An 18,894-nucleotide genomic window follows, 5' to 3' on the forward strand; every position below is an offset into this window, starting at 1 on the left:
TCAAAAAGAAAAAGAGATCGAAGATACCCTTTTGTGAGTATGAAATACTGATTTGACTTACGAACTCCTTTTTTCCTTTTAATTGGTCAACTGGAATTAAAAACTCGTTAAATTTGAATTAGGCAATTGTGGAATATGGAATTGGAAAGAGGAGTACTGTTGGAAAATTGAACTAAAATTAGTGCTTTTATTGGCACAGTACAAATATAGACATTTCTCAGATTATTCAGACTTTCAAAGTGCAGATATTTCAAAATTTTACTTGCCACATTAATAAAAGATAAGTGCACTAGATATAGCTGGAACTAGTAAAACGAGTCAGAGTCGGGTGAATTCAATAATAGACACTTTGTTGACATTCCAACCTTCGTTTTCCTTTCAGGTAGAGGTAATGCAGGTATTTCGATACAAATTTTCTTGGACACTTTACAATGTATTATATCATCAAAAAGTGCTCAATAGATCTATATATATACCTCGTATAAAAAGGAATTCGACTTAGTATGAGCATATGATAAAACTACTCTTAGATGACACATACCTAGGCTACAGCAAAAGCTAAAACTATACTTGAGCTTCAAAGTAAGCAGGCAAATTATTGGAAAAGTTACACAGCTACGTTTTCTATCTTGCTTGAGACAATTGTATAGCTTCTTGATCATGTGTTGAGTCTTCAGCCCACATAAACTGGCGCGACATAAGGGAGAATTGTTGATTTCTTACTTCCTCAAGCTGTTCCCACTCTGCCCATCTTTCAGCTAAACCCACACCCTGAAGCATAGTGATTACTTCTGCCATTTTAGGACGCTCCTCGGGTGAACTTTGGGTGCAAAGCAAGGCAACTTGAAGGATTATCTCAACTTCTTTGGGATCATAGGTTTTCATGTTTCCGTCCACAATGTCACCAATCCTTTTTTCTCTTAATAATTTCTTGATCTGTAATTTTTCAATAAAATGTGTAGTCAAAATAGAAGCAAAAAGGAAACTTCAATCCAAATAAAACAGCATATTTAGACAAAAAGACAAACGGTTACATAGTCGACAGGATGTTGGACATTCTCTAGAGTGAAAGCTACTTGTATATTTTGTCGGATGTGATATTTTTTATTCTATCTATTTTTTTTAATGTCTAGCCGAGGTCTATAGGAAACATCCTCTCTGCCCTTCCAGGGGTAGGAGTAAGGCTGCGTACATCTTAGCCTCCTCAGACCCCACTTGTGGGAAACTAATAGGTTTGTTGTTGAAAATGTCAAAAGTCCCACATCGGTGGGTGACATATTTGGTTGAGATTTTTTCCTTATAAAAGGAGGTATAATATTTAGGATTTAAATACACCTCTCATTTGTCTTCTTATCTTCTTAAGGCATTTGTATCTTCTCTCTTTAGTATTATTTCACTTGTATTTTTGGAGTGGAATAAAATATTGGTTGTGTCCGAGGAAGTAGGCAAAATTGGCCGAACCTCGTAAATTTTGGTGTTCCTTTTATTGTTGCTTTATTGTCTTATTTATTATTTGATGACTGTCATAATTTTTGGTATAGTAGTTGTGACTCATTCACACTATATACATTTGGCTCCCGCAACAATTGGTATCAGAGCCAAGGTACTGTCTAAGTATGCTCTGTGGTTGCGGCATAGTCTGATCTTCCACATCAGAAAAGATTTATCTTGGTAACTGAGTCAAGGTTTTGTCTGAGTATGCTCTATGGTTGCAGCTTAGTCTGATCTTCCACACCAGAAATGAAATAATCTGATTTGTGTCGTCAGCTATTAAATAATATTTGTGTCAAAGATGACAGACAATAAACAAGAAGAATCTACATCAAGTGTCAACAATACGTCATCATTGACATCTTCGCTTATGACAAGAATTGTGTCAAATGCAAAATTTGCGGTAGAAATTTTTGACGGGGCATGACATTTTGGGATGTGTCAAGGCGAGGTTCTAGATGCCCTTTTTTAACAAGGGCTAGATCTTGCTATTGAAGAAAATAGACCAGATGTTATTGGAGAAGAAAATTGGAGAATTATCAACCGTGTTGCTTGCGGTACCATTCGATCCTATCTTGCTAGAGAACAAAAATATTCATACACAAAGGAAATTTTTGCAAGTAAATTATGGAAAGCACTGGAGGATAAATTTTTGAAGAAAAATAGTCAAAATAAATTGTACATGAAGAAGAGACTGTTTCGCTTCACCTATGTTCCTGGTACCACGATGAATGAACATATCACCAGTTTCAATAAGTTGGTCACAGATTTGCAAAATATGGATGCAACTTTTGACGATGGTGACTTGGCCTTGATGTTGTTAGGGTCACTTTCTGATGAGTACGAGCACCTTGAAACTACTCTACTCCATGGAAATGACGAAATTTCTCTCAGAGAAGTTTGTTCGGCTTTGTACAACTATGAACAAAGAAAGAGAGAAAAACAGAAGGGCGGAGAAGGAGAAGCACTGGTTGTGAGGGGTTGTTCTCAAAATCAAATGAGGACAAAGAAGGGAAAATCCAAGTCAAGATCTAGACCCAACAAAGATGAATGTGCCTTTTGTCGAGAAAAGGGGCACTGGAAGAAAGACCCGAAGTTGAAGAATAAGGCTAAGCATAACAATGGAAAGACCATTATGGATTCAAATGTACCTGATTGTGATGATTCAAACTTCTCATTAGTTACAACAGAGTCATCAACATCATCAGACATATGGTTGATGGACTCGGCTTGTAGCTATCATATGTGTCCCAACAAGGACTGGTTCGTGGATTTTCAAGAAGGAGAATATGGAGTCATCCACACAGCGGACAACAGCCCTCTTACCTCATATGGAATTGGTTCAATACAATTAAGGAACCATGATGGAATGATCAGAACATTAACAGATGTTCGATATGTACCGGATTTGAAGAAGAATCCCATCTCTATGGGAGCCCTAGAATCAAAAGGGTTCAAAATCATTGCAGAAAATGGAGTGATGAGAGTATGCTCCGGTGCACTAGTGGTAATGAAGGCCAATCGGAAGAACAATAACATGTATCGTTATCGCGGTAGTACAGTTATTGGGGCAGTGACAGTAACATCCAGTGACGAAAAAGAGGCAGAAGCAACCAGGCTATGACACATGCGCTTGGGACATGCTGGAGGAAAATCCTTGAAAACTTTATCAGATCAAGGATTGTTAAAAGGAGTAAAGGCTTGCAACTTGGAATTTTGCGAGCATTGTGTCAAAGGGAAACAGACAAGGGTTAAATTTGGTATAGCGATCCATAATACTAAAGGCATTTTGGATTATGTACACTCATGTTTGGGGTCCTTCCAAAACACCTTCATTGGGTGGGAAGCACTATTTTGTAACCTTTGTTGATGATTTTTCCCGAAGAGTGTGGGCATATACAATGAAAAGCAAAGATGAAGTGTTGGGAATTTTTCTCAAATGGAAGACGATGGTGGAGAATCAAACATGCAGGAAGATCAAGTGTATTCGCACAGACAATGAAGGTGAATACAAAAATGATCATTTCAATAAGGTCTGTGAAAATGATGGCATCGTCCGACACTTCACTGTTAGACATACACCACAACAGAATGGAGTGGCAGAACGTATGAACCGGACCTTGCTGGAGAAGGTACGGTGTATGTTGTCCAATGCTGGCTTGGGCAAAGAATTTTGGGCTGAGGCAATTACATATGCATGCCACCTCATTAATCGTCTACCATCTGCTGCTATTGATGGCAAAACACCATTTGAAAAATGGTACGGAAAACCTGCTGTAGATTATAACTCTTTGCACGTGTTTGGCTCAACTGCATATTATCATGTGACAGAGTCAAAATTGGATCCAAGGGCAAAGAAGGCTATTTTTATGGGAATTACTTCTGGAGTCAAAGGATATCGCTTATGGTGTCCTATGACAAAGAAAGTAATATTCAGCAGGGATGTTACCTTTGATGAATCTGCTATGGTAAATAAGGTAACAGAAGATACCAAACAAAATGAAGGTGCTTCTAAGCAGGTGGAGTTTGAGGGAAAATTTATTTTTCCTACACAAGAAGCAGAGGAGGAAACAAATGAAGATTATCCTCTGGAAAAAGAGCCAGTAGAGAGGGAGATTCCAACTCAGGAACCTCAACAACAACTTGAATCAATAGCAACCAGCAGGCCAAAAAGGACAATAACAAAACCTGTTCGTCTCATAGAGAGGGTTGCTTGTGCCGCCTCAATTGTAGCTGATGATGTTCCTACCACTTATAAAGACGCAGTCCAAAGTTCAGAAGAAGATAAGTGGAGGATTGTCATGAATGATAAAATACAATCCCTTCATCAGAATCATAAATGGAGATTGGCCAATCTCCCGAAGGGAAAGAAAGCAATTGGGTGCAAATGGGCATTTTCAAAGAAAGAAGGATTTTCTAACCAAGAAGATGTTTGCTACAAAGCAAGATTGGTGGCCAAAGGATATGCTCAAAAGGAGGGAATTGATTACAATGAAGTGTTTTCTCCAGTTGTAAAACATTCCTCCATTAGAATTATGTTGGCTTTGGTAGCACAGTTGGATTTGGAACTAGTTCAGATGGATGTAAAAACAGTTTTTACATGGAAACTTGGAGGAGGAAATCTACATGACAAGGCCACAAGGATTTAAAGTTGCTGGAAAGGAAAATATGGTGTGCAAACTTAAAAAATCGTTGTACGGATTGAAACAATCTTCTAGACAATGATACAAACGATTTGACAAGTTTATGTTGCGGCAAGGGTACAAGAGAAGCAAGTACGATCATTGTTTGTATTTGCGCAAGCTTAAAGATGATTCCTTTATATATCTTCTCCTATATGTTGATGATATGTTGATAGCTTCCAAGAATTCGGAAGAAATTGATAAGTTGAATATTCAATTGAAGAAGGAGTTCGAGATGAAGGATTTGGGAGAGGCAAAGAAAATTCTTGGCATGGAGATAATAAGAGATAGACGTTCAAAGAAACTCTGTTTATCTCAAAAGGAATATTTGAAGAGAGTACTACAACGTTTTGGCATAGATGAGAAGATTAAGCCAGTTAGTACTCCACTTGCTCCCCATTTTAAGCTAAGTACTACTATGTCGCCAAAAGATGAAGCTGAACAGGAGTATATGTCAAGGGTACCATACACAAATGTTGTTGGTAGCTTAATGTATGCAATGTTCTGTATGAGACCTGACATTTCACAAGTTGTTGGAGTTATTAACAGATATATGCATAATCCAGGAAAGGAGCATTGGCAAGCTGTGAAGTGAATTCTACGGTATATTCATAATACTGTAGATGTTGGGTTAGTTTTTGAGCAGGAAGGCAATTAGTCCGTATTTGGATATTGTGACTCAAATTTTGCGGGTGATCTGGACAAACGAAGATCAACTACTGGTTATGTGTTTACTTTTGCAAAGGCACCAGTTAGTTGGAAGTCTATTTTGCAGTCAACAGTTGCTTTGTCTACAACAGAGGCAGAGTACATGGCTATTACAGAGGCTCAGGGGTTGCTAAAAGAGCTTGGTATTGGACACAAAAGTATCACAATTTTTTGTGATAGCCAAAGTGCTATTCAATTAGCGAAGAACCAAGTTTATCATGCAAGGACGAAGCACATTGATGTTCGGTATCATTTTGTACGAGAAATCATAGAAGAAGGTGGAGTCACGGTAAAGAAAATTCATACTACGGAGAATCATGTTGATATGCTGACAAAGGTGGTGACTGCGGTCAAGTTTCAACATTGTTTGGATTTGATCAACATTGTTGAACACTGAAACTTGAAGATGAAGACACAACGAAAATTTGTTATTGAGAGAAAATTGAAGATGTGGAATTTTGCCAAGGTGGAGATTTGTTGAAAATGTCAAAAGTCCCACATCGGTGGGTGACATATTTGGTTGGGATTTTTTCCCTATAAAAGGAGGCCTAATGTTTAGGATTTAAATACACCTCTCATTTGCCTTCTTATATTCTTAAGGCATTTGTATCTTCTCTCTTTAGTATTATTTCACTTGTATTTTTGGAGTGGAATAAAATATTGGTTGTGTTCGAGGAAGTAGGCAAAATTGGCCGAACCTCGTAAATTCTGGTGTTCCTTTTATTGTTGCTTTATTGTCTTATTTATTATTTGGTGACTGTCATAATTTTTGGTATAGTAGTTGTGACTCATTCACACTATATACATTTGGCTTCCACAACAGTTTTATTTTTTTTAATGACCATTCATCCATTTTGACATCCACAATCTGCAACACATATCTTGTGGATATGTTGAACGTTAGAGGTCTAACATTGACTTCTGTATAACAATGGGTGTTACAGTTGTTTTATAGAACTTGCCTTTCACTTTAGTAGGTATCCTCTTATCGCATAATATTCCTGTAACACTCCAGTTCAACCAGACTATTTAATTGCGTATGTATTACATTTTCATCTTTAATATTATTCTGCTGGAAAATAGAGCCTATATCTAATGAAAGATCATTGGTAGTTGGAATTATATTGCATAACCTTCTCTCTACGAAGTAAAATTTGTCCTCCTCTCTCTATATTTTTTATACTATATTCCTGTTATTCCTATGGGTTGCTTTTACTGATTCAGCCACACAAAAAAAACATGAATACAGTATACCACTCTAACCTGGTCAGCACCTAAAAGAAGAGACCCGTGGGTATACCAAATTCGCATATGCAACTTATAGCAAAAGAATTGACGTCAAAATATTTGGTATTAATTCTGAGAAAAGTGGAAGTAGGACTTACATGATCCAGTAGTAAGACATCTTCCTCTTCTTCAAGCCGTGAAAAGTCAATTGCACGTTGCCCCGTTACAACTTCTAAAAGGGTAATGCCATATCCAAACACATCTGTTTTCTCAGATGATTTTCCAGTAGATAAGTATTCTGGGGCAATGTGGCCCATTGTTCCACGAACTTGAGTTGTAATATGAGTCAGCTTTGTATCAACTAATTTTGCTAGTCCAAAATCTCCAAGAACAGGTTCAAAGTTATCATCTAGGAGTATGTTTGCTGCCTTTAGATCTCGATGAATGATCTTAGGATCACAATGCTCGTGTAGGTACTCTAGACCATGGGCTGCTCCAAAAGCTATGCGTCTCCTCGTTGGCCAATCCAGGGCTTTTTCTCCCGGTTTTAAATCTGAAAAAAGTAAAAGAGAAAAAAACACATGTATAGAATCAGAGGCAATATCCTAGTGTTCAGGAAAATCATGCAAGAAACTATACTTTGTACTATTGTCACAATTGCCTACAAAGAACCATTTGAAAAACAACTAAACACTTTTCGGTTCTTTGACAGTGCCAGCAACTTGGTGACATTGAGTTAAAATAAAAGTGTGATTCCTCCGTAATGGAGTCTATTTGATTAGGAACCTGAAGGGGCAAAAATCGATAATTATGATGTATCTTTCACCAAATTGCAATTTATGAGAAGAAAGATTTCTATAAGTCAAATTTTATGTCTTCCTTTCAAATTTCTTTTTGACCAGTTATCCCATAGCCTCAAAACAAGAATCTGTTGGATGTAGCATTTCAGGATACTACGCAACCTGGATATATTCTTGTATTATATGAGACTTGATTGCTATGCCGATTTTGTCTACTTATGAAGCAACCGGCAATGGCCAAAGCAAAGGTTCAAAGATTGACCGGAAAAGCAAGCTAAATTCATTCGGAAAATATGGGAAGGGACACAATGCGTTCATATTTTTAATCAGAGATCCACTTTTTCATCACTTGCTAATCAACTTTCGTATTCTGATATGACTAGACTTTCTAACTAAGAAATACTGAACAATATCAACAACAACAAGAAAAGTTTGAGTAATAAGGCATACCTCTTAACCGATATGCCAGACTAAGATTCTGCATAAATGGATAAACAAGAATCCGCTCAGAAGAGGTTGTACAGAACCCAATCAAACGTAGAAGGTTCCGATGAACTGCAACACTTATCAACTGCACTTCCCTCAAAAATGCAGCTTCCCCACCAGGATTGTGGTAATCCGTGAGTCTTTTCACGGCCACTTTTGTGCTGTCTGTAAGATAGCCCTTGTACACTTTACCAAATCCTCCATGTCCGATAATATTGCTTTCACTGAAATTGTCGGTTGCAATCTGTATCTCGCGCCATGAGAACCTTCTGAGTTGGCCTAAGGAAATGTTGCGCTCCACTTCACCTAAAATGCCGAAAAAGTATATGGCATTAGCAGTTACTTTCTAAAAGGTGCAGTGACAAAATCAAGGAGATCTAAGATATGGACTGCAATCAATTAAGGAAATTTGTTCAATTACAGCACAACCATTTGCTTTTTTGCCTTATGTGTCATGTTATACTTTTTCCAGACGGGTTGCAATAAATGCAAGAGGTTTAGCTTATAGGTAACAATGAAAGGAATATGAATTAATGTAATATTACAAATAGTGTTATACTATCATTGGCTCTGACATACTTCCTCTACTTATGTGCATTTGCAGCTACGGATGATTTGCCTTACGAGTATTATAATTACCACTTGTTATATCTGGTTAGATAATGCTTCAAATGTTTATGTTGACCACAAATCAAAAGATATAAAATAGAGTAAGAAATCTTTTCTAGTGTCAATGCAAATATATGTAATCTTTTCTAGTGTAACTTTATCTTTTCCAAATAAAGTCAGCTTGAACTTTGAGCATAATTATTAACTGGCAAACACTGCTCAAATAATGAAATTTTTATGATGTCTTTTAGTGTTAGCTAATACTTAAAAAAAGCAAATAATTCACCAGAAAAATCTAGATTTATTGGGAACTGAAAAAAAAGGGTATTAGTAGCTTTCAGGGCATGTACAAAAGTACCGTATGACAGTTAAACCTAGTCTGGATATCTTTATCAATTTCCAGTTGAGACATTATTGAAATCTGAAACTGCACTCAAAAGGAAAAGCTACTCTTTCTGTTGAAAGAAGTAGGAGTAAAGCATACCTTCCACATCGAAAAATTGATCATGTTTATGCCTATGATTGCATCGGTATGTGACGATAGCCCCAACTAAGAGAAGAAGGAACGCACCACAGCTTGCACCAGTAATAACAACCTGGAGTTTTGGTCTTCTTGTCGAAACTGCTGAAACAATTATAACTTAACAACTGTTTCTAGAATACCATTTGTTGGCTAGAACTTGAGGATGCACTTGTGACAAGACTATTAACCTGGGATGGAGGAACTAGAAATACAAGGTTGCTGAATGCCATTGCCACAAGCAAGATGAGTTCCTGAAAAACTGATATGATGATGAATGATGTTAAGCAACCAAAGTCAATATTTAACAGCTCCAACTTGAATGATGCAGTCTAGGATGTACTGTTACATTTCTCTCCTTTCCGATTTTATATAATCTAATTTCCAACCATAGTAGGACCTTTAACACATCCAGGATACATCTAGGTTGTACTATTACATTTGAAGAGTAGCTTAATGATCAAAAGGGGAAGTAAGTTATTACATTCCAACACCAAAGGTTTATTACTGCATCTGGCATTGCTTCACATGAATGAGCATAAATTATTAACCAAATGTAACCCAATGCAATGCACAAGTTTTAACATGACTTTACTAAAGATTTTCAAATATATTATATTCTTTTATATTAGAACTATCAAGAACTCATGATACATTGTCGAAGAGGAACATTTAGGAACAACTTAAGTAACCAGAGGTGTTCTTTTCCTTTTATTTCTTCTTTTGATTGGGGAAGGAGAGAAGAGGAAGAATGGGTTAGTAACTGCATCACTTAAATGATATTGTTTTTTTTTTTCCTTTGGTCACTGCAGCTAACATGACAAATTGTACAGCCAACTATAAAATGCATTAACATGACTTTGTCCGCTCCAGCATCGTTGTGCATTGCAACAATAAGTTTGATAATAGTCTTGTGTGTTTCAAGTACGTTAAGCAGAACATCGCTCCTTTTGAACATTCCGTCATGGTTGTTAGAATGAAAAGCAAGAGTTCTGACCAATGTGAACATTAAAGCAATATATAGAAGATCCCTGTAAGATATTATTCTAAAAAAGGAACAATTTTGAGTATTCTTTATCACAATTATTATTTTGTTTTTTATGGTAAAAAACATAATACAGTTACCATAGTTATTCATGATAAAAGGAAGGAAGTTTACTTCCAATGGAGCTAAAGGTTCCAAGTTCCATTAAACCGAAAAAGGTATCCAGATAAGAGTGTGCAAAGACAATATATATCTGTGTGCAAGGGAGGATTAGAGCTCAACATCGCAAGCAGAACAACTATTTAAAGGTTTAACAAGTAGAAAGAAACAGAATAAAATGATGACATTACTTGTATGTTGGTATTGAAAACAACTGCGGTGGGATACCTCCGGTCAGATCATTGGAGGACAGGTCCCTGTGAGAGATAAAACAGGTAAGCAGCACAGCAGGAGAAAGTTCCATAAGTAAATGAAAACATCAAACATCAAAAGAAGAGCGCGGTACAGCTAAAAGATTAACATAGTTCTTACAGTTCCTTCAAGCCTGTGATATTTACAAGTGAATTTGGCACAGTTCCAGTTACATGATTTCCTCTCATGACCCTGATGCAGGATAAAAGGATATCACAGCAAGACTTTGTTGCAAGAATGCTCTATACTGAAGATGTGTGAATTCCAAACCGTTTAACGATAACAGTGTTGAGGTCTTACTTAGAGAAGCGGACTGGTACTTTAGGCAAAAAGGAGAGAAACAAAGAAAAACAATCACTTACAAATGCTTAAGATTGTGGAGCTGACCCCAAGCTGCTGGAATAGAGCCATAAAACCTATTGTTTGCCAGATTCAAGTTTTGTAGACTTGACATGCTGCTAAGGTAATCAGGTAAGACACCAGATAGATCATTATCCTGTAAATTCCTGCATAGACCAAAAGCATTTTAGACACTTCACGACTTTCCTTGACCTGACAAGACACTGAAGATTAGTGTCAAAATTGACTAAATAATTTTCCAACCAGCAAGTTAAAGATAATTAACACTTCATATTTTGGCTTAGCGATCATCATGCTTCATTGCCTGTTCAAAACCTGTCATGGACTTGAATTCGCTTCTTCCCTAACTGTGGCTCCCAAATTTATACAAGGGGATTCAAGAAAATTCTAGGATGTCACTGTTGGGATTTAATCCTATTATCTAAAGCAACTTTTGAACCCCCTTTACTATGATACTTGAAGTTTTCTTCATGTCAAGGAGATTCAACTGCTTACATATAACCAAAACAAATCATTTTTACACTATTTGGATAGTGTAATTTCCCGACAAAGGAACCCCCTTGACTCCACTTAGATCCACCACTGTCCTAATGTGGCAAATATGTCCAAAATTTGATACCACTTTCTCCTGATGAACTAAAGGAGGGAAAAATAAAACAAAGCAAGTTCTGAACTACTGCTAAATGTGTTGTTCGAAATTCCCACAAGGGTGATGACTTCCATCAAATACTAAATAATATAGTTACGTGATTGGACACATCACATGTACCTGATTACTTTTACTTTTCCTGGGTTGGACTATACAACTTGTATACATTGAGAATTCAAAAATCTCCAATAACAAATTCATATACAATTGTCTCTGATACATCTTGATGATTCTCGCAGAAGATTCTTTATACAAAACGAATATACCAAAAGAAACTTAAGACTCATCAAAGTAGCATAATCTCAAGCAGGTGAAAGATATGCAGGATAAGGAAATAAGAGAAGGAAATAAAACTTAGTAATTTAATACAAAATGCAGCAAACTTACAAGCTAACCAAAAATTTCAATTTGGTTATCGACGGTGACAGAGTTCCTGAGAATCCGTTAGAAGCTAGGCTCCTGTATGATAAAAATATTTAAAAAGTGAATATACAAAACTGTCTAGATCAATACGCGATTTGTGTCATGATTTTCGGCTCGTACTAAGGAAATAAAATGTAAGTTCCTGCAATATTCATTTACTTAAAACAGAAAGAAAAGAACTTACAAGGATATGACATTCCCATTTCTGCATGTAACATGAGACCAACTGAAACAGGGAGATACTAAATGAATGTTCCAATCTGTGATTCTATTGTTGGAATCATTCAGAGCCCTCAGCAAATCAATCAAAGCATGACCTGAAATGATGACAAAAATATTAATAACAGAAGCGATTCAATAAAAACAACAACTACTGCGCCTCAGTCCCAAACAGGTTAGGGTCGGCTATATGAATCCTCACTTCTCCATTGAAGATCAAATTATTAATATTTTTGTTTCTTATTTGTTTTTAATTTTCTTTCGGGTGCTATGTACTGCCTATACTAGTTCTTGAATTACGTTACAAGTCGAGCTATGAATGCCCATATAAGCAACCATCACTTTAAAATCATTTCAATTGTACCAGAACATTGAGGATGAAGTCAGTACAAACTGAATGTTGATATGTATATTTTGAGGCCCATTTAACATGAATTTGCAACTGATATTCAATAGTCTATCTAACGTTTTCTGATTTAGCTAAAATAGTTTTAAGGAGAACATACACTTGCTTAGGAAACTATACTCTCTTTTTATTCCTGATGAAAGCAGTTGGATTTTATGAATGACAAGAATAGGGACCAGCAACCACAATATTCAACAAAGTGAATTGATAGGTCTCTTCCCCAAATAATAAATTCCATTCACGAAATTTTTTCACAGATTCAGTAACCAAAACCTATAACCCATACCTTCAACATCATCATCATTTGCGGAGAGACCATTGCTGCAGAAAAGTAGGAGCATCAACAAGTTCAAGTGAAAATGCCGGAAAGAAAAGGCCCTGGACATTGAATTTTCTCTATCAACCATAGGAGAGCTTCCACCTGATTGTTTTCCTTGTTTATGATATTCTACACAAAACAAAATATCCAACAATGAGGAGATTTATGAACTTTTTCCATATTGCATCCATGGAGGATGCGCACAAGTGTTATGATCGAAATAATCAGGTGTCATGCGGAAGCTAGTAAAACAAATCTCTCAGGCAAAAAAAAAAGAAATATACCAAAAGAGACACAAACATTTAACGTGGTTCGGTCAATTTGACCTATATCCACCGGCGGAGATGAGCAATCCACTATATAAAAGAGAGTACAAAATATCGAGAGAACAACCTCATGAAGAGGCAAACACAAGTGACACACTAACACTTGTCCCGGAAAGTTCTCCCCCTAAACAAAACTCTCAAACCCATATGGCTACATTGTGGATGCTACTAATGAATAAGAAGGAAGGATCCTCAATTTATAGAAGTCCAAACTTTTTCATCCAAGAAGAGGGACTAGCCAAATATGAGAGATTTATAATTTCCTTCCAAAAAAAAGGAAAACTCAATTATGGTAAATATGTTGTCCTTTATTTTAAGAGATAGGAAAACCAAATATGGTAAGAAAATCAGGACAAACACCTAACAAGAATAACAAAGAAACATCAACATGACTTGCAATTTGTATTAGAGAAAAGGTGACATGTAAAACTTCTTCCATGGTATGTGAGAAAAATAAAGTAAAGTGATTTTTTGGAAAAATATAGAATTCTCTAGAATGTCCTAGTCAAGTATCCTTGATATTTAGGAGACATATCTAGATGTTCTAGAATGTTGTGGGATGATAAGGTTATCTATTAGAGACATCTAGATATTCTAGAGTATTATGGAAAGATAAGGTTCACTAGATTTTTCTTGTACATGTTCTAGAATATTATCTAGAACCATCCTTAGAGAAGTATAAATAGGGGTGGTCTTAGGCATTTGTAAGCAAGCCAAAATCAAGAATGGCTTCTTTCCTAAATAAGTTCTCCTATCTAAAATCTCTCTTCTCTTTTCAAGCTTCCTCTTCTTTAGTCGAATCCTCCAATCTTGGTTAACGATCTTGGGCTAGCAGAAGGTCTCCGAATAATACTCTTCTTCTGCTATTCTTTACATGGTATCAGAGCCATAAGTCGGCTTTTGGATTTCAAGGTCGGGTTAGTGGTTGATTCAACTGGTTTCTCTAAATGGATTTGGGTGGTCGTGCTAATGGACTGGGGATTGAGTTATTGAACCAGCCCAACTACAAGGTATGGAAGACTTGTATGGAGTCATACCTTGTTGGTGAGGATTTGTGGTAAATTGTCAATGGGAGTAACAAAAGTCCTCGACACATCGGAAAATAGCAATGCACGTAAGAAGTGGAAGCAGATTAATGCTAAGGCGGAGTTCATCCTAAAGAGGTCCATCTCTCGTAATTTATTTGATCATATTATAAGGTGTAAATCAGCTCATGAAATATGGAGGACCTTCGATCGGCTGTTCATCAAGAAGGATGAAGCTCGGCTATAGATTTTGGGGAATGAGTTAGCTAACACCACTCAAGGTAATCTCTCGATCGCTGAGTATTTTTGAAGGTTAAAAATCTGTGTTCTGAAATTTCTCTATTGAATCCGGACGAGGCTATCTCTGAAGCACGAATAAGAAGAATTATTATTCATGGCTTAAAGCCAGAATATATTCCCTTTGTTACATTGATTTAAGGATGGGTTCAACAACCATCTTTGGAAGAATTTGAGAATTTGCTATCGTCACAAGAGTTATTAGCCAAACAGATGGATGGTGTATCTATCAAAGAAGGGGAAGGAAATGCTTTTGTCGCCGATAAGAGGAACTTTAAAGGAAATCAAGAGATAGCATGCACTTTCAATCCTCAAGTGGTTCGAGCTCGCCAGAAAAGAAGGGGGAGTCTTCCAGCAACGGTATAAAGCCTTTAAAGTGTTACCGTTGTGGCAAAGTCGGGCACATAAAAAGATATTGTCGAGCCAAAGAGAGCAATATAGCTCAAATCGAGGAAGTTGTTGAAGAAGAAGAAAAAGAAGAAGACTGGGGAAAGTGCTTCATAGCGGAGACTCGAGCAATAAATGCCATGGCTTCTATAAATTTTGAAAGAGACCGGATCGTGGATTCGGGATGTGGGCACCATCTCACCGGAGATCAATCCAAATTCTCCACCTTTAGCGAATACAACGGACATGATGTCATTGTTACAACAAATAATACAGTCCATAATGTGGAGAAGGAAGGCACTGTTGTGATCAACGAGAAGCAAAAAGACACTATCACCCTCAACAGTGTCTTTCACGTTCCAGGTATGAAGAAAAATCTATTTTCAGTTGCAAATGCTGTAGATGCTGGAAACTATTTGCTATTTGGCCCACGTGATGTGAAGTTCCTCCGAAATATCAAGGTACTCAAGGCAGATATCGTTCACTCAGGTAAGAGAATTAATGATTTATATGTCTTATCTGCCTCTAATTCATATATTGAGAAGATGAGTAGCAATGATAATACACATCTTTGGCATGCTAGACTTGGACATCTAAGCATGGATAAATTAAAAGTCATGGTAAAGTTGAATCTAGTAAAAGGTTTGCCTAACTTAAGAAATTTTGATGGAGGAGAGGTTTGTGAAGGATGTCAGTATGGAAAGGCACATCGTCTTCCATTTGACAGATCCTTGTCAAGGTGCAATGCCCCACTAGAACTTATTCACAGTGACTTGATAGGGCCAACGAGAACTCCTTCATTTTCAGGCTACTCTTATATGCTAATTTTCATTGATGATTTTACTAGATTCACTTGGATTTATTTTGTGAAACACAAGTCAGAAGTTTTCAGTAAGTTTGTGGAGTTCAAAGAAACTGTTGAAGGTGAACTCGATTCTAGAATAAGGCGGCTACGAACTGATAATGACGGTGAGTTTACATCATATGAGTTTCTGTTCTTTTGTCGTCAGCATGGCATTAAAAGAGAGCTGACATGCGGTGATACGCCACAACAAAATGGAGTGGCTGAAAGGAAGATGCGACACTTAACTGAGACATGTAAGAGTTGGCTTCATGCCAAGAATTTACCAAGAGCCTTGTGGGCTGAATGTATGAAATGTGCAGTGTACGTGATTAACAGGATGCCGCTTTCTCCAAATAATATGAAGTCTCCCTATGAATTAATGTTTGGAGAAAAGCCTAGCGTGAAACACCTCAGGGTTTTTGGCTCTATTTGTTATGTTCACATTCCGGATTCTCAAAGGAGCAAGTTAGATGCCAAGGCAAGGAAATGCATCTTTGTCGGATATGATGAAAGGAAAAAGGGATGGAAGTGCATGGATCCTAAAACTCATCTCTTTGTTGTCTCAAGGGATGTCATATTCGACGAAGTGTCTTTGTATTATGGAGCTGCATTGGATGGAGCGAGTTCAAAAACCTTAAATAATGGAGATTCAAGCTTGTCCATTGCAGGTGCTTCTCTAGATAATACAACTGCCGAGGAGTTAAGAGAAAGGGGGAATCCTGGACCTAAACAACATGAAACTCAACAAGAAGATGATTCAAGTGGTTCGGGAAGGCCAAAAAGAATTATTATCAAACCAGCTCGCTTTAGAGATGAAAATTTTGTCAGTATGTATTCATGTTTCTTTGCAGGACCAATTAAAGAACCTTCAGTCTTGGGGGAATCTAGATATTCTAGAATGTTGTGGGATGATAAGATTATCTATTAGAGACATCTAGATATTCTAGAGTATTATAGAAAGATAAGGTTCACTAGATTTTTCTTGTACATGTTCTAGAATATTATCTAGAATCATCCTTAGAGAAGTATAAATAGGGGTGGTCTTAGGCATTTGTAAGCAAGCCAAAATCAAGAAAGGCTTCTTTCCTAAATAAGTTCTCTTATCTAAAATCTCTCTTCTCTTTTCAAGTTTCCTCTTCTTTAGTTAAATCCTCCAATCTTGGTTAACGATCTTGGGCTAGCAGAAGGTCTCCGAATAATACTCTTCTTCTGCTATTCTTTACCGGCATTGTAGCTGCAGCATAATGAGGATACCCATTGATTCTAAAAGTAACCTCTTTTTTTTTGTGCCACCAATTTAGTTAATGCTCAATTTGTGCAAGAATAGAAGAGCCAAAATTAATTACTATTGCTGAAAGGCTAGTGTTCCTAGACAAGAAGATTTCAGCAATCATACAAAGGCATACTTCTATGAAAGAAACTAATAGTATTGGAAGATATCAGCCCGTGGGGATAAGTCGTTATGCCTTTTTCCATTTTGATATTTACTTATGCATCGGAAACAGCCTCTCTAGCTTCACAAGATAGGGATAAGACATACACATCATACACACTACCCTCCGTAGACCTCATTTGTGAGATTACACCTGGTATGTTATTATTGTATATTTACTTATGCAACTAAGATATGAGATTGTGGGGCTAAGTCAACTTCTTCTTCTTCTTTTTTTCTTTCTTTTTTCCATTTTGCATTTGTGTTTTTGCTGGACCTGCTTGGTGATTTTAAAGCATTTCCACCAGTTAAGATAACAGCTAATAACAAACTTTACCACCTTATGATATATCACTATGGACCTGCTCATGTACCTCTCGTGTTAATTCTAGACAGACATATTAGTTGCAGCCAAGAAGCTTACAACTAAAGGTCACTTCAGTTAAGCGTCCAGTAAAGAGCCTTTCAGAATACCGAGGGCGGAGCTACCCTTGTCCAAGGGAAGTCAACACCCTTTTCCTGAAAATTACACTGTGTTAATTGGTCAATTTTCCCCGTATATATACTATATCTTGAATCCCTTTGACATCTTTGTATGTTTTCCTGAGCCGAGAGTCTAGCGGAAATAGCCTCTCTGCCTTCTTATTAAAGGTAAGAGTAAGGTTTACGTCCACTCTACCCTCCCAGACCCCACTTGTGGGACTACACAGATATATTGTTGTTGTTATTATATGTTTACTTCTTTATATTTTGACTCCGCTTAATGAAAATCTTGACTCCGCCTCGAAAAGAGACGTAAACACCATTTCTGCTGCATTTAAAGGCCAAAGACAAAATGAACTCTAGCTACTATGCCAAACCCCAGTTCAATATACACTAAAGATCAAGAAAATAATATAAAATGTATATATGCAAATAATAAATAAATATAAAAGTGAGGAAGACAACTGACCAGGAAAAGCCATGGATTTTGAAGGCTGCAAAGAATGATGAAGAAATACAAGTAAGAGTAGTAGTCGCAGATAGTAATTGACATCATGAATAGCAAAGATTCAATTCAAATGGGCAATTGAGGGGGGTTTAGTGTAGGAGGGACCCACAAAGCATTTTCAAGAAAAGCAAGAATAGAACAATTTTGAGAGAAGGGTCAATGAATGAAAAGAGTGAGTGGAGCTAAAAAGAGTCTACTTGGAGATGAGTTGGTGGTGAATGAGAAGGCCACTACTAATACAAGAAAAAAACACATTCTTTCTCTTTGCTTTATTTATCAACTTTAATATTCAGATGCTTAGAGGGCAATAAGAAGCTTCTTTATAGCATGATCACATTCCCCTGTTGTTTAAAGGAAGAACAATATCTTTTTTTATTGGATAATGATCATGTCACCATTTTTGATATTTTCTTTTCTCTGCAGCCTCCTTCCCCTTCTTTTTCCTTTTCCTTTTTCGGGGTTTTAACTACCTCATTTCTAGGTCCAACCTGAGATCTTTGTTAATGGAAGAACAATTCTATTTATCCTATCAGGATCCTTTGAGGTTGAATATTAAGTCCATGAATTTGAAGTTATGAAGATTGTTTAAGGGTTGATTAACACTATATGAAATGTTTTGTGTTGAATTATAATGTAGGAATTGTCATGTAGGGATAGATTACTTTTTTATCTTTAATTACTCTTGCTTATGTGGGGATACATGTATTCTTATTTTATATTGTATTCGGAGGCGGAGCGAATTTCAAGTTTATGGGTTCAGAATTTTAGTCGTATTAAACTACTGGGTTCTAAATTAA

At 36.7% G+C, this 18,894-nt stretch overlaps 1 protein-coding gene across 1 annotated transcript; it reads right to left on the reverse strand.

Moving 5' to 3' along the window:
• Nucleotides 1-329: 329 nt before the first annotated feature.
• Nucleotides 330-18,368, reverse strand: LOC104233777 (probable LRR receptor-like serine/threonine-protein kinase At5g63710). Its single transcript, XM_009787223.2, has 12 exons — nt 18,059-18,368; nt 12,763-12,924; nt 12,036-12,168; nt 11,816-11,887; nt 10,782-10,925; nt 10,540-10,611; nt 10,359-10,424; nt 9,215-9,285; nt 8,988-9,125; nt 7,859-8,200; nt 6,767-7,161; nt 330-936 (listed from the first exon to the last, which is right to left on the reverse strand). Exons 1-12 carry the CDS (start codon nt 18,069-18,071, stop codon nt 625-627), a joined length of 1,920 nt encoding a protein of 639 aa, XP_009785525.1. The 5' UTR covers nt 18,072-18,368; the 3' UTR covers nt 330-624.
• Nucleotides 18,369-18,894: the final 526 nt, after the last annotated feature.

This window comes from Nicotiana sylvestris, chromosome 5 (assembly GCF_000393655.2).
Source record: "Nicotiana sylvestris chromosome 5, ASM39365v2, whole genome shotgun sequence".
Lineage (NCBI taxonomy): Eukaryota > Viridiplantae > Streptophyta > Magnoliopsida > Solanales > Solanaceae > Nicotiana > Nicotiana sylvestris.

What these genes read in the sequence shown, in the direction of transcription:
- LOC104233777 (XM_009787223.2), bottom strand. An exon ending in TTTTCAATACCAACATACAA is followed by an intron (nt 9,286 to 10,358) that starts GTAATGTCATCA and finishes TCATCATATCAG; the next exon opens with TTTTTCAGGAACTCATCTTG. An exon ending in TCAATTTTTCGATGTGGAAG is followed by an intron (nt 8,201 to 8,987) that starts GTATGCTTTACT and finishes TCGGCATTTTAG; the next exon opens with GTGAAGTGGAGCGCAACATT.